The 15,884-nt window shown below is 39.3% G+C and overlaps 1 protein-coding gene across 1 annotated transcript in view; it reads left to right on the top strand.

The window, feature by feature from the left end:
- Positions 1-15,884, top strand: part of LOC127430651 (follistatin-related protein 4-like) — a 376,155-nt gene that overhangs the window by 164,462 nt on the left and 195,809 nt on the right. The window contains exon 4 of the mRNA XM_051680578.1: positions 2,718-2,945. Within this exon, the coding sequence (XP_051536538.1) occupies positions 2,718-2,945 (228 nt within the window). The remainder of the gene's footprint in view (positions 1-2,717; positions 2,946-15,884) is intronic.

Below are 15,884 nucleotides of genomic sequence, written 5' to 3'. Positions count from 1 at the left end.
CGATTATGAAATACACTTTTTCTTTAGATCAAAGTTTGTAATGTAGTGTAGTCAGAAATGAGATGCAGAGATGACATACAACTCTCTTTTATGAAGTAAGGAAGAAATGAATAGGAAAAATAATTACAGAGCCAAGATGGCAGAAAAAGTGGGCTGACACTATGCTCTACATTTAGGGTTTGAAGTTCAAATTGCATTGAAGGAGGGACCCGAGCCATACTTACAGATCAGAATATCATAACTGGGCATGAGTTCTTTTGATTTTGCCAGTAAGCAACGTCCTAGATGTGACAACCATCCAAAACCAGATTGATTTCATTGTGAAAATGAAAATTGCTGAAAGCATTCATGAAGCAGTAAGCAAGAAATACCCAGATGACCTACTATTTCTGGTGTGGATTGTCTGGACACTTAACAATCCCATAATCCTTTGGGAGCTGAGGCGATGTCACGTTCAAAATGCTGGATTTAAAAGAACGGCGGTGAACTGCGAGTCGGGTGGCTTTTTTTCAACTGTAAGTGATATATAAATACTGTATATATATATATATATATATATATATATATATATATATATATATATACCAAGAAAGTTGTTCCTTGTCCTTAAATGGTGCTTGGATAACAAAACCAGAGTGGATTATTTCCACGGTTGTTGTTCTTACATCATATATTCGGGTCACAGGTCAATGCCCATGTCCCTGGATGAAGTATGTCCGAAATCTATTCATACTACTCGCACCTAAAAGTCCTTTGTCAAATACAGTAGATACTGTAACAGTATGTGGTTTTGGACTCGGAGGTTGCTCACTCAACGTGTTGTCAGTTGAGTCCCTTTCAATGCAAGTCTGTCCACTCGGCAGCCATGTTGGGAACGCTCCCGGACAGCTATTTTCTATGGATACAAATGGCATAAAAGTATAGCTCCTTTTTGCTTGAATGGGACAAGTCAGAATCTCCCAAATGGTTGTTCAAGATTATTATCAAAGAACATATTTCAAATAAGCAGTTAAATCTGACAACAATGATATCACCAATTGTGCTTCTTTACCTTAGATCACACTAAAATAAAATGCAATTTTTCAGGCTGGTAGCTTATGCGCTTTCACATTTTTGAGTTGACTGACAGGCGATGTCTGTATCTCAATGGTGATTGGCTTTTTTCCTGTAAGGTGGAGCTTCCTTTTCTACTTCGGCCATATTGGGTGTTACAATTTCTCCCATTAGTTTTAATGTAAGTGGTCCATCTTGGGCTAAACGGTCTTTGGTATTGCCAGAGAGAAAGGTGATCACATCTGAATTGATGCAAAAATTGTCTGAGGGAGGGATGGCGTGTGTCAGTATTTTAGCAGAATGGGGTGGATTTCAGGATAAATTAACACTCGGAACCAACATGTTGATTTCCTGAGTGATCAGTGAACACCCTAGCAGCCACCTTGTAACGCCTTAGCAACCACTCAGAACACCAGTGCAACGATTTAGTAATGTACTACCAACCACCAGAATCAGGTTAGTTACTCGGTGGTAACTTTTGCCTGGGCAAGTGCCTAGGGTTGCCACCCGTCCTGTAAAATAGGGGATCATCCTGTATTTAAAGATAAAATTATGTGTTCCATAACTAATCAGTATTTGTCCCGTATTAAAGTTGGTGTCACAGCACAATCATTGACGATCGTTAATTTAACCTTGATATTTGTTTAAAATTTTGCCTATGGAAAAGTCCACATATTGTGCTAAAATGTACTAAAACTGTGGAGGGTGTATTATGGGATTGTCTGAAACCGTAAGCCAGCACCCCCAACCACAACAACTCTAGAGAGAGTGTCCCATATTTTATTACTCCAGAAGTGGTAACCCTACAAATGCTACTCACATTTTCTTGTAAATATCAAAAGTCTGAGCCATGCAACTTTAATTGGAAACACTGAAATGCTAACAGTGCTGCAACTCTGGTGAAGTGCATAATCAAGCCCCATAATCTAGTAGACATAAACTGTATGTAATTCATTAAGCAGACACCAGTAATCGGGGTTTGTTGCTCTAGAGAGTCCACTCCAGCGTTCTCAGTAAGAGGTCCAGATTTAATTGGGAATCTGACTCCACCTTCCAGATGTCACCCTTAGAAGGTGACCAAATCCAACTCATGATCCCAGCAGGAACTCTCCCATACTGTGCTTCACTGGCTCTGAGAATGCCGATCCAGCAATTGTTCATGCTGGTCTAAGTGCAAATGGGAGAAACCAGCAAGGGTTGGGTTAGTTGACACAGTGGGGGCACTGGGTGTTTTTGACTTGTTTGGAGAATTTTTAACATACTCTCTGGGACAGTATATTGTGTTCCTGGCATTTGTAATGTTTTGTCTTTGTTCCACTACATTCATTGCACAGTATGTTATTGCTCAGTAGTTGCAACATCATTTAGACAACATTGATAAGTCTGCCTCAGACAGATTGAAGAATGCAATTGCATAATGGATTAATTTGGAATGTTGGCCAATGATAGGCTAATGTTCAAACAAAGAAATAAAAACCATTGTTGAATCAACGCTTTATTTCTCTGCCACAACAGAGTAATGTATTTAAATTATTTGAATATATTTGAAAATTATATATATGTGATTTAATCATTAATTTTTAGTAATTGGCAGAACACATAATTAATTAAAAAAAAAAATACTAATTGACAGCACTTATCTTAACTGAACTTTCATTTTCCAGATGAGAGTCAATGCAAGAGGACATACTGTGGTCGTGGTCGGGAGTGTGTGATCAGGGATCGAACGGGCCGGGCTGAATGTGTGTGCCAGGAAAGATGCCACACGTCGTTTGTGCCTGTCTGTGGCTCAGATGGACGTTTTTATGAGAATCACTGCGAGCTGTATCGCACCGCATGCCTGCAGCACAGGAGGATATACGTTATTCACAGCAAAGACTGCTTCTTCAAAGGTGAGATTTATGCTATTCACTGTAGAGCTGTAAATGTAACAGTCCTGTGCTTGTTTACAGTATGTTGATCTAACATGCTGTTTATATATGTGTATCTATATGCTGCTTCTACAAAGTATTTTTCAGTGGATAATTCTTAAAGGAATGGTCCATACAAGTCAAGCTATGTTTACAGCATCTGTGACATTCTGTTGATTACTACTGAAAATAATGTACTGTATAATACATTTTTCCAAAGTTTTTAAAAGTTGTGTACAGCAATGACCTCACAATGGAAGTCTATAGGCAAGGCATCTGGAAGGAGGGTTTAAACGTGAAAATGTGCAGCCCATATTTTTGCTACAGTGCTTATAATTATTATTTTGTAGAAAAAATCAAATGTGTTTTTGATTTGTAAAGTTGTTTAAATAGCCCCTTTAGCAGTGGGACCTCTATTCAAAGTGAATGATATACTTTCCTATGCATATTCAACGTCATACATGTATTTTTAATCTATGTAAACAATCCCTTTCTGGAATATTTGCCCATCTCATGAGAAGGTTGGCAGGTTTAGAGGCTTACATAGTCATGGCAGGAGTCCAAAGATTGGATATTCTCTAGGACATGGTTAAAAGGTTTTATCATAGTAGTCTCATATTAACACACAATATCTTGTGGCTATGCTTTTTTATCCCGGTCAATGTTGGGTAAATTACTCAAAAGTAATCCACTACAAATGAGGAATTCTGATTACTTAATAGAAAGAAAATAGTCACATTACTTATTACTTCACTTCTAATTTACTTTCTAAAACACTTCCTGCTCAATAAATTCAAAACAATGTATATATTTCCTCCTTGTTCATTGTAGCACATAAGTCATACACTCAGCACCACAGTCACAGAAATGCAAGCAGATCTACATATGAACATAATTCAAGTTTTAAATGTATTTTAAACTTTGTATTTGTAACCCAATTACAAGTTTATTAAATGAGATTATTGTTTACAAGTTATTAAATTAAATTAATTGTAATCAGATTACAATAATTTCAAATGTAGTGTGTTACACTTTTTTAAATAAAATGTAATTAAATTAGTTACTAATTATTATTTTTTTAAAATCGGATTACACTCAACACTGATCCAATAATGTTAACAATAATGTTTTATTAACATTTTTTAAAACAAAGACTTCAACAGTATAAAGATAGAAATGCACTAAAATAGCACCAATTCAAGACACATTAAAAGTTTCTCAAAGTGTAAGTGGGAGGTTGAATAATTGAAAAAACACTTCCTTATATGTTGCATATTCACTGCAATGGTCATTAATCTCTTAAATAAGCAGAATCTAATGTGAAAATTGGTAAATGCATTAATCATGTTAAAGAAAAAAATAACGCATTAAACATTTAAAAATAATTGGAGGCGGTAACCCAAACCCAGCTACACTGAGTTTAAATACATAATTGTTTGCAGTAATCGACAGCATGGTGTCCATTGAGTTTAACTTGAACATGGCACATTCCTTTAAAAGCCCTGTTTTTTTTTAAAAAAATTTTATTATTACTTTTGCCACTGAAATGATTTTAATAAATGTGAATTGGTGCATTGTAAATCACAGTTAACTCTCTCCTGCTGTACTCAAAGCAATATTAATTCATCTTATGATCTCAGCTCTGTCACGTTCATCTGTAACATCTTACTTGTAAGAATTATGAGCCTTCTCCCCATCTCTCAACCAGTTTAACATCATAAAACATATTTATGTCAAGTACTGCTCTTTAAACATAGCTTCAAATGTGACATAAGTTCCAGTTTGTGATGTATGATCTGTATTTGTAATGTGTATGGAATATACCTCGCCATAACACGGTCAAGGTTTATGGCCTCAAACTAAATGAAGGTCATTCTAAAGCACAAGGAGCACTTGACAATGTTCCACCCCATAAATAATAATAAGCCCTCGTGTTATTGTGCATAACCGATGCATGCAGTCTGAGGAGGGCCATGAGTAAGAGCTATAAACATGAGATGAGCGCTCTTGAGCATTGCACATTAAAGAGCAAGAATAACAACAAAAACAGCTCTAGGAGATGCATGTTTAATCCAGTTTACTGAGGGCAAGGAGTTAAGGAGATGCTCCAATAAGGAATGTCACTTTGATTTTTCCCAGCATTTATGAATCTAAGGGATAAACTGTAATATGTATGGAGGAATGTATACGCTATACATTGCATCCACTCCGGAGTCATGCTATATGGTTTTCCAGTCATTTTAATGACTCAAATAAGAGCATCTACAGAAGGAATATATATGCACAATAGATTATATTGCTCAGAAGTTGCTCTTTAATAGCTCTGGAGACTTACAGATGCTGTGTGTAATTGTTTGGGTGTAAAAATAATTTATTCTATTCCAGTTTAATGTCCGGAGTCAACTACAAGGGTCGCTCTTTGTATTTTGTTATAATACTACTTTGTCATTACACTATAAAATTAAGCATGTTCTACAACGTACTGTACTTTTCATGTGTTCTGTGAAACTGTATATTTTATTGCAAACTTTGGTATATTGGCACAGTTTGAGGCATTTTTGAGAACTATTCTGAAAGTCTAGAGGAGACATGTGATATTACTGGGGTTGTTTTTCAGTGGAGAAACATCTGAGACTTCAGCAAGTGTCCATTTGCTATTTTAAACAGCATTTGCTCATTTCTGTCTAGGATAAATAGTTTACAAGTATTAAAAAAGATCACCTTTTCGATTTATCTTTCCTTTGGGAAATGCTGTTTAGTTCATTGTAAGTATGATAGTTTTGGTGATTCTTTGTTGTTTATTATATCATGCTATGGGCAAATCGGTATGCGAACAACTGATGATGTCAGCAGAATGCTGCTGGAGTTCATACATTGTTTGGCCAGGAAAAGGCAGCTACTGAAGGTATGCATCATGACAAAAATAATGGCACCATATTACCATTGCAGTTGTTTAAGATTTCATGAATAAAAGAGATCAAAATGTAATAAAGAGGCTGTTGTTGCTATATGGAGTTTCATTTAATAAGGTTTGGGAGGAGCAAGTCATTTAATCCGACCAATCACAGTAATAGTATATAAACAGCTGCTTACCTCTACGTAGCATTGAGTCTTCTGGCATTCGGCCCCGCCCACTACCCATGAACAGACCCGTACAAGTGATTCGGATCATCGGATGCAACTTCGCTGCAAAGCATTCGCCTTCATCAGAACAGCTCTTCCATCCAAACAATCTCGTTATTCAACAGAAGATGCCACATCAGCTCATTTGTTTTTGCAGTATTGACCGCTTCCACGATAAGTGTTATATTTTATTCTGTCTTTCTTTCTATTCTCTATTCGCCGAAGCAGATTATAGCGTGAAGTTGCTTCTGCAAACTGGCTGCTTTGGCAATGTATACATGTCAAACATCTCTCTGCGACTGCTCATATGTTCTCTGATCTAAACTTACCACCCGGAGCAGTCCGTTGCGCGAAGCTGCTTCCGCACGCCGACCACTTTGGAACCGTATACATGTGAAACAGCTCCCTACAGCTGTTCATATGTTCTCCTATCTAAACTTGATTTCAGTCGGGGAAACTGCAATGACTGGCTCTCCTGATCGAACCGCAGCAGGGGGTTCCTCCATTCGAATGCAGTGTGAGCTAACTCACGTTTATTTGTATCGTGGGCTCCCCCGTTCGAAGTGCAGCGAGGACTCCCCCGTTCAAATGCCGTGAGGGCCCCCATTGTCAGGAGGAGAGGCTTCGTTTCCGAGTGCCTAGGATTCACGCCTACACTCGGGGTGATCTGCCCGAGCGGCTAGGATCCACGCCTCCGCTCGGGTGTGGCAGAATCCTCCAGCACAATCCATCAAGGGCTCTCTCGTTCAAACCGCAGCAATGGTTCTCCCGTCCAAATGCAGAATGAGCTGTTCATGTTTATTTGTATCGTGGGTTCTCCCGTTCAAAGCTCGGGAGGACTTTCCCGGTCGAATGCAGCGAGGGCCCCCATTCAATCGCAGGTTGGGCTTGCCTGCTCGAGCGGCCGCTGTCCCTCGGGGTTCATCTGTTCGCTGCACGGGCCCATCTGTTGAACCCACCTAGCCCGGAGGGAGACTTAAGGTCAGTCCGGGTGGCTAGGATTCACGGCTCCGTCCAGGCGACCCTGCCCTACCATGGGGGCGGCCTACGTATTCGGGTGTAATGATCCCTCCAGCGCTTTTCAGCTTTCGCAGAGCTCATTTCCATGCGGCCGCAACTGCCACTGTCTCTTCAGTGCTTCAGCCTATTTTTATTCTCCATCTCTACCTATTCTACACCTCCCAGTTTCCTATCCCCAGAGCAGACCCTGTGCGAGGCTGCCTCCACTAGCACCCTCTGCGCATTCTATTATATTTTAGCACCTCTGCCCACCTTACACAGGGCTCAGCAAGCGACTCCCACCCCCATCCCTCAAATTCATTTAATCGTTTCATGCTCCTTTTTGGGGGTATAAGAAGCATCATAAAATACTTCGTCTTGTCTCAGATACAAAGGCTCGCTGTCCTGTTTTCTGGCAACTTTTGGGGGGTATTCGAGCTCGGGTCGAGTCTCGAGCTACGAGCCCCTTTCGCCCAGGACAGCGAGCCACACGTTTACACTATCCTCAATGCAGTATTACATTTACTTGCGAACTACTGAAGACAGATAGACTTTTAATCTACTTAAAATGTCCAACAGTGAATGTAAATGCAATACATGACAGCTGTCATTTTTTTTTTTTCTGAAAGTCATAAAAATCCCCACCACAGTGTCATTGAAATGATGCTTATGGAAATTACATTTTTAATGTTTTGAAGTAAAATGACCAACTCTTTTGTTTTAAAGCTGACACTTGATGTATCCTCAATACACACAATTAAATACTATTTTCACACATTTTGCATAATTTGGCAAAATAACTGCTTGATTGGAAATGACGCCCAATAAAAATATTCTGCTCAAGTGATATTTACCATGAATTTTCTTTGTTTTCTTCAGACTTCACTTTTCTCATATTTCGTATCAAGTATGCTCTTCACTGACACTTTTGTCGACTTGGTCAACAAGTACACTAAAAAATTGGGGCAAAATTGTTTGGTATGGTGGAAATGACACAACAACTGTGGAACAGCCATACATATATATATATATATATATATATATATATATATATATATATATATATATATATATATATATATATATTTTTTTTTTAAATATAATATATCATGTTTTTATACATGTAATAAGTTGTATTTTTATAATGCATTTTCTTTACTGGCTAAACCAGTAAAGTCTGTAGATAAAAAGGGATTTAAAAAGTTCAAAAAATAAATGATAGCTAGTTTAAACCAGACCTTAAAATAACTTTCTAAAGTTCTAAATAAAGACAAAATAGTCATTTTAAAATAACAAAATTGCATCGCTTCCAGTTAACTAAATAAATGAGCAAACAACTTAATCTATATGCCTTGATACAGATGACAATACTACATCAGACTAACAGCAAAGGCAGTTGTTAAGATATTACTTGTAAGATTTAATTGTTGTGTTGGCAGCTTACCAATTTTAGTACTATAGCACTTTAATTTTATTTAATTATTATAATGGCATTTTTAGTTTCTTACCAAGCTTTGCAGCATTTTGCCTTAGGCCTACATGCATACAGAATAAAACATATTTGGACACTTTTAAATTGGGTAAAACTTAAAGATAATTTAAATATTACTGAATGCCATTTCATTAGAAAACTAAATATAAAATCAAGTGTCCTCTGCAAACAATTTATGATAAAGCTTTTCTCAGAACTAACTTCACTTTTCTGAGCTTTGCTGTCGTTTAAGAATGAATGGCAATGATTTCAGAGGATGTTTGAAGTCAGTTCCAAAGGTGTCCTACAGAGTAACCACACATTCATCATTTTAACTATGGACTATTTCAGTAATGTTGGACATCCAGAAAGTGTTGAAATGTTTATGTCTTTGAGCTCTCTTTAATATATATATATATATATATATATATATATATATATATATATATATATATATATATATATATTTTTTTTTTTTCCTTATGCAAAGTTATTCAGAATTTTGTGTGTGTGACTTAAGTGTCCAAATACTTTTGGGGTCAATGTCAAGTGCATAGCAGCCTTGGGTGACGTGTCCCCGCGCTCTTTAAAAAGGTGATTTTGTCCTCCGCACTTTTTCAAGCTAAACATATATCGAGTCCAAATGGTGGATTTGTATACAGTATTCTTTGCATTTTGTTACTTTGGGCTGACTGAGCAACCATCCAGCCAATCACAGGTGAGTTTCATGAGCCGAAACAACTCTTACGTAATAGGCCATCAGTCAGACAGTCTAATCAATGCTGCTCCGTTCATTTCTACAAAGTTGCTTTCAGCAATGCTCATTTATCCATGTTTTTTATCGGCATTGATGTTGATCTAAATTAATAATCTAGAGATGAGGAACACACAAACAAGAGTTATTTATCGGCATGTTGTTCTTGATTGGCAGCATTACGTGAAATGCACTGCAGAAGAAAAAAACAAAGGACAGTTCTTGTTTTAAGCACACATTGTAAGTGGAGTTTATATCAGCGCATGAGTCTTCATTAAGTTATGCTTTTTACATTATGTTTGTGAGGTAATAGTTTGATCGGTTGATTTTGCCAATTTAAGCAATTACTAAATCTGTGTTAAATATGTAAAGCTATTTTTAATATCAGCTCCTGTTTTTTACCTCTGTGTTGGTGTGCAGTCGACAAACTGTAGGAAAAAAGATAGATCTGCTGTGTTCTTAGAACACGCTTTGTTATACATTAAAACATACAGACGTTATTGAAACTCATTATACACATTTTAAAGGATTAAATGGATGGATCTGAACTAATTTTGGTGAATGTAGTCAAAACACACGAGCCACTTGGATACATTTAAATCGTAAATTGTGCACATGCACAATTGTCATTATTGTGATTGATTAAACAATTTATTGAAGACCAGCTTGTGCTCAGTCTTTTATTGTCATGTGTGAAACTGAAGCAAGTGCTTCACAAGATTTCCTTTTTTTTTGCAGTTAATTTTGCAAATTTTGCAATTCATTTGCAATAATTTAATCTTTAAAATACTATAAATATTTAAAGTAAATAATATGTATATATTAATAGAATACTTATTTATGAATATATACTATAATATTTTAATACTGCACTGTAAGTGTTGGGTCTGTGTGAGCCACCTACTGACAGCTGTGTCCCCCAACCCCGCCCTCCCCAACCCCCCAGAGAAGCGTTGTGTCCCTCACCAGAGGTGTTCAAATTAATTACAGGTGGGTCAGAGGATGCTGCGAGGTTTTATTTATTTATTTTTGCAGTGCAGTGAGGGGCTCTCTATCTCAGTGACAGAACTTTTAATGATCACACTAGGGTCAGGGTGAGTTTTACGTGACCTCTGTGAGAGCCAGTGACAGCAGCGTTTGATCTGATCTTACTGCACTCTTCTGTAGTTATTTTGGCCATCAAAGCAGCCTTATTTATCACTGCAATCCACTGCAAAAGCATTTTTTTAGATTAACTTTAACAATAATGAGCTGTTGTCTGCCCTTGATAGGCAATCACTGCTGAGCAAGATAAGGTTTGGGTGGATTATTGGCTCTATTCTGCTATTCAGAAGAGTTTAGCATGCATAAACTGTATCATTGCAATATTGTTATATTCCTTTGGTGGTGTTGCTATTAATTAATGAAATCATATGTCAAAAGTCACATTTATAAATGGATAAAATAATAAGTCACATAGAATAAATAAATGTCAGCCAAAAATAAATAAATAAATAAGAATTAGGCATAAAAAATAAAAATATATATATATATATATATTTGGCACACAAAAAATAAATAAATAAATAAATAAATAATCATTTTTATCATTGTATTTTATTTATTTATTTATTTTACAATCTGACATTATTTTCCTTTTTTTTTTCCAATAGTGATTGTTATTAGATTGTTACAGCAATTCAGCCATTCTTTACAGTAAAATAAATTATTTTATACAATCATTTTCTTATTTAAATAAGGATAAATTAAAGGCAGTACATCAAATAATCCTATATGATACAGAAATAATTTGATAATAATACATTAATGTTCCCTTTGTTAAGGGTTTGCAGTATAAAGGGGTTTAAATTAATACTTTTAATATCACTAATACTCTTTTTTGTCTACATTGTGACATATAAATAATGAAATAGGGCATTTTATGTTTTTGATTAATATAAGTATTTGTTAATTGAGCATTTATAAAAATGTTCACTGTTGGGCAAGCATGGTTGAAAGCTGCCCTTTTTATTCATGTTGCTATAACTGCTTGTGGTTGATTTAAAATGCATTTGCAAATGACTGACCCTTAACAAAGGGAGCATTTATGTAAAGGGTTATTAATACTTCACAAATTGAATAGTATATCATTATTTTATTTATTGATTGATTGCATTTCAATTATGAGATGCATTTTTATTTTATTATACTTTTTAGTTTTTATTTTATTTTATTTTATTTATTTATTTATTTTTGCTTTACTGCAATGAAAGTTGAGTGTGTTAAATTGCCATGAACATCATGCTATGCTTATTATTATTATTATTTTTTTAAGAAAAATATAATTTCACTATTTTACAATAATTCTATTTAATTTTATTTTTATTTATTTATTTATTTTGTAATTATTTTTATTTTTTTGGAGAAATATGTCCCAGGCATGTCTTTGACATGTTTCATTAACACTGACATCAAACACCATTTGGCGACAATTTGATTGTCATCTCATTAAATCTAATCAAAAACATTTTGTGCTCATTTTTTCAACCAGATATCCAGGTGCTTGCTAGCAGAGACTTTCACACTAAACTTCAATTTGTTCTTGTTTTTGTTATTAATGAGCCCCAAAGCACCACCATCCTTCTTTCATGACAGTGAATAAACAAGGTCCCTGAGTCCCTCTGGTCACATGACCACTTCATTAACTTTATTGGTTAATGAGGTTCATTACATTAAAGCATTTGCTGTTTGAAATAGATGTCATGTTCTACCTATAAATGTCCCTTGTTCCTTCATAAGTCCCTCGCCTCATAAACATAACTCTCAACCACAAGAGACCCTAGAAACTTCTGGCCACTGCATAATGATAATGCAACAATACTGCGATAAGCCTGCCAGAGCTTTATTAGCGGTCTTTGCTTAGACAAACATCGCTATTACTCGTGTCATGCTTATATGGTGGGTTAGGGATTTTAACAAACCCAAGTATTAGTGACTATTCAACTGGTAAGAACCACACACATTCTCAGCAGAAAATGTAAAAATCTCATGTTCCTAATGCATCATACACAGTGTAACTTTGTAAAGGGAATTTTATGCAACAAAATTGTTCTGCAACTCAAAAAAAAGACAAATTAGGTCAACTATTGTTTGTTAGGCTGTGTTGTTTGTTAGCATCTTTGGAGAAGTTTTAAGGCCGAAGCCTGAGGGGCCAAACAGAGCATGCTCAGTTGAGGCTGTCACATGGCCAATCAGCTCAGAAACAACATAATCTTCCATGAAAGCGCATCCTCACATCCGCTTAAGAGACTTTGACAGTGCTATTATAATGCTTTTATCACAGTGTATGCCTCTCACTCAATACGTCTGTGTTTGGGGTTTCAACAGATGCCTTTCACCCAAATGAGCCACAATACTTCAGACTCAATCTATTTAATTTAAAATGCTAAATTCAAATTTGGAATGGTAAAATTAATATGCTACTTTTAGCTGGAGAATTATTACTTTCGAGATATTTATTTATTTATTTTTTATTTTTTTACTGGCAGTGAAACATACCCTACCAGTATACCATATAAATCATAAGGTCCCAGAAGAAAATCTTTTTGCTCATAGCTCAGAAGAGTTTAAACAGAAGTCCCAGTTATGTCTCATTTAAGTATCAGCTTTGTCTGTGTTTCCCTATCTGTCACTCTGTGATGAGGCAGGCAAGGAATGAAGATCTAAATGCAGCTTTATTAACAAAAGTATAAACAAAGAAACTCAGAATATAAAAAACAAAACATGGGAAACCAAGCACAGAACATGACAACACATGTAAAGACTGACAAAGAAACCAGGGGAAACAAGGGTTTAAATACAAATGGGCAAACAAGGAAACGAGGAACACCTGGGGAAAACAATCAGGGGAAAACCAATCATAAAAAGAAACTACAAAGGAGTACAAAATTAACAGGAAACAGGAACGGGCAACTAAACAAGAGTTTCAAAATAAAAGTCTAAGCAAAAACACAGGGAATACGTGACGGAGCCCCCCTTTTAAGGAGCGGATTCCAGATGCTCCAAAAACAAAACAAAAAAACAAACTATCCATGGGGTGTGCGGGAAAACAGATAGTTCAGGGGGCACAAGGGGCAAGGGGAGCAGAGGAACAAGGCAAAGTCAGGGAGGCTTGGAACCAAGGCAGAGCCGGAGGGATGGAGAGCCAGGGCGACACTGCAGGCTCAGAGGACCAAGTAGACCAGAGCAGATCAGGCAGGCGGCCAGGAGACCAGGGAGACTAGAGCAAATCAGGCGGATGGCCAGGAGACCAAGGAAACCAAAGCAGATCAGGCAGACAGCCAGGAGACCAGGGAGACCAGGGAGACCAGAGCAGATCAGGTGGACGGCCAGGAGACCAAGGAGACCAGAGCAGATCAGGCGGACAGCCAGGAGACCAGGGAGACCAGAGCAGATCAGGCGGATGGCCAGGAGACCAGGGAGACCAGAGCAGATCAGGCAGACAGCCAGAAGACCAAGGAGACCAAGGGGATGACCTCAAGGTGGGGACTGGGTCAGGAGTCCTGTGAGGCGGCCACAGGGCCGAGACAGGGTCAGGAATCCTGGGAGGTGGCCGCAGGGCTGAGACAGGGTCAGGAGGCCTGGGAGGTGGCTGCAGGGCCGAGACAGGGTCAGGAGGCCTGGGAGGCAGCCGCAGGGCCGAGACAGGGTCAGGAGGCCTGGGAGGTGGCCGCTGTAGGAGGATTCTCTGGGGGAGCGGGCGGAGCTGCAGGAAGAATATTCTCTGGGGGAGCGGGCATAGCCGCAGGAAGAATGGTCTCTGTGGGAGAGGGCGGAGCCGCAGGAGGAATAGTCTCTGGGGGAGCGGGCAGAGCTGCAGGAGGAATAGTCTCTGGGGGAGCGGGCGGAGCCGCAGGAGGAATGGTCTCTGGGGCGGAGCCGTGGCAGACTCTGGGGCGGAGCCATGGCAGGCGGAGTCATGACAGGCTCGAGGGGCGAAGCCGTGGAAGGCGGAGCCGTGGCAGGCTCAATGGGCGAAGCCGTGGAAGGCAGAGCTGTGGCAGGCTTGAGGGGCGAAGCCGTGGAAGGTGGAGCCATGGCAGGCTCGAGGGGCGAAGCTGTTGAAGGCAGAGCCATGGCAGGCTCGAGGGGCGAATCCGTGGAAGACGGAGCCATGGCAGGCTCGAGACAAAGAGTCCTGGATGAATGGGAAATGACCTCCGTGGTCACGAACATGGGTAGAGACTCAGAAACGACCTCCATGGTTGTGTTCATGGGATGAGACTTGGGAATTACCTCCGTGGTAGTGAAAATGGGCAGAAACTGGGAAACGACCTCTGTGGTCGTGGACATGGGCGGAGACTCGGGAATGACCTCCGTGGTCGTGTACATGGGAAGAGACTCGGGAACGATCTCTGTGGTCTTGGGCATGGGCAGAGACTCTGGAACAACCTCTGTGGTAGTGGGCATGGGCGGAGGCTCAGGAACAGAAACTTTCTTCTCCTTCTCTTCCTCCGGATGGCCGAAGTTGACAATGCTGGCTCTGGGACAGACGAGGCTGGCAACACAGGCTCTGGGACGGACGAAGCTGGCAATGCAGGCTCTGGGACGGATGAGGCTTCTAGCTCATTGGCCATGGCAGGCGTGGGCACTGGCTCTTTGGCCGTGGCAGGCGTGGGCTTTGGCTCGTTGGCCGTGGCAGGCTTCGAGACCACTTAAGCCAGGGTCAGTGTAGGGAGAGGAGGATCCTCAGATTTCAGAGTGTCCTGGGATAACCTCACATATTCCCTCCATGTGTAGTCTCACATTTCAGGCAATTCCCTCCACCGATAATAGTTTAAACCTATTCGGTATATTACCTTGAGATGGGAGTCCTCAAAACCTGTGAGGCTGGCAATGGCGCAGAAGAAACGGGAGTATTCCCTGATGGGTAAATCTGTCCAGATCATTTGAGTGAACATGGCTGCTAGATCCATTTTTTGGTCAGTCTTTCTGTGACGAGGCAGGCGTGGAATGAGGATCTAAACACAGCTTTATTAACAAAAGGATAAACAAAGAAACTCAGAATATAAAAAACAGAACATGGGAAACCAAGCACAGAACATGACAACACATGTAAAGACTGACAAGGAAACAAGGGCTAAAATACAAATTGGCAAACAAGGACACCTGCAGAGCAGCGGGCTGGGCAACACCCAACACCTTTGCGAGGTTCTATAATCTCCAGGTTGAGCTGGTTTCATCCCATGTGTTGTCAGGTCCAAACAGGTAAGTTCCAGGACAGCTTGCTGGGTGTACCGCTTGCGCATAGCGCCTTTCCCCTCCCATGAGGTGAAGACATGTGCTTTTGACTTCCATTCATGTTCACATGTTGTGATCCCTGGATGACTTTCCTCCTTAGCCCTGTGGCAGACAAGTTTACAGAGAAACTCGCTGCCGGCCCAGTACGTGTGCTAATTAGGCCCTGTACCGGGGTAGGTGCTCCATATGTACTGGTTCCCCGTAGGTGACCCCATGTGATATTTTCCGCTAAATCGTTTCCCTGTCGGTAAACTGCGTCTTCCTTGGACAGAGGCCCCACTGCCCCTGGTTACCA

The sequence above is a fragment of the Myxocyprinus asiaticus genome, chromosome 40 (assembly GCF_019703515.2).
Source record: "Myxocyprinus asiaticus isolate MX2 ecotype Aquarium Trade chromosome 40, UBuf_Myxa_2, whole genome shotgun sequence".
NCBI classification, from domain to species: Eukaryota; Metazoa; Chordata; class Actinopteri; order Cypriniformes; family Catostomidae; genus Myxocyprinus; species Myxocyprinus asiaticus.
Note: the sequence above shows the minus strand (reverse complement) of the source record. Positions and strands in the feature narration are given on the sequence as shown.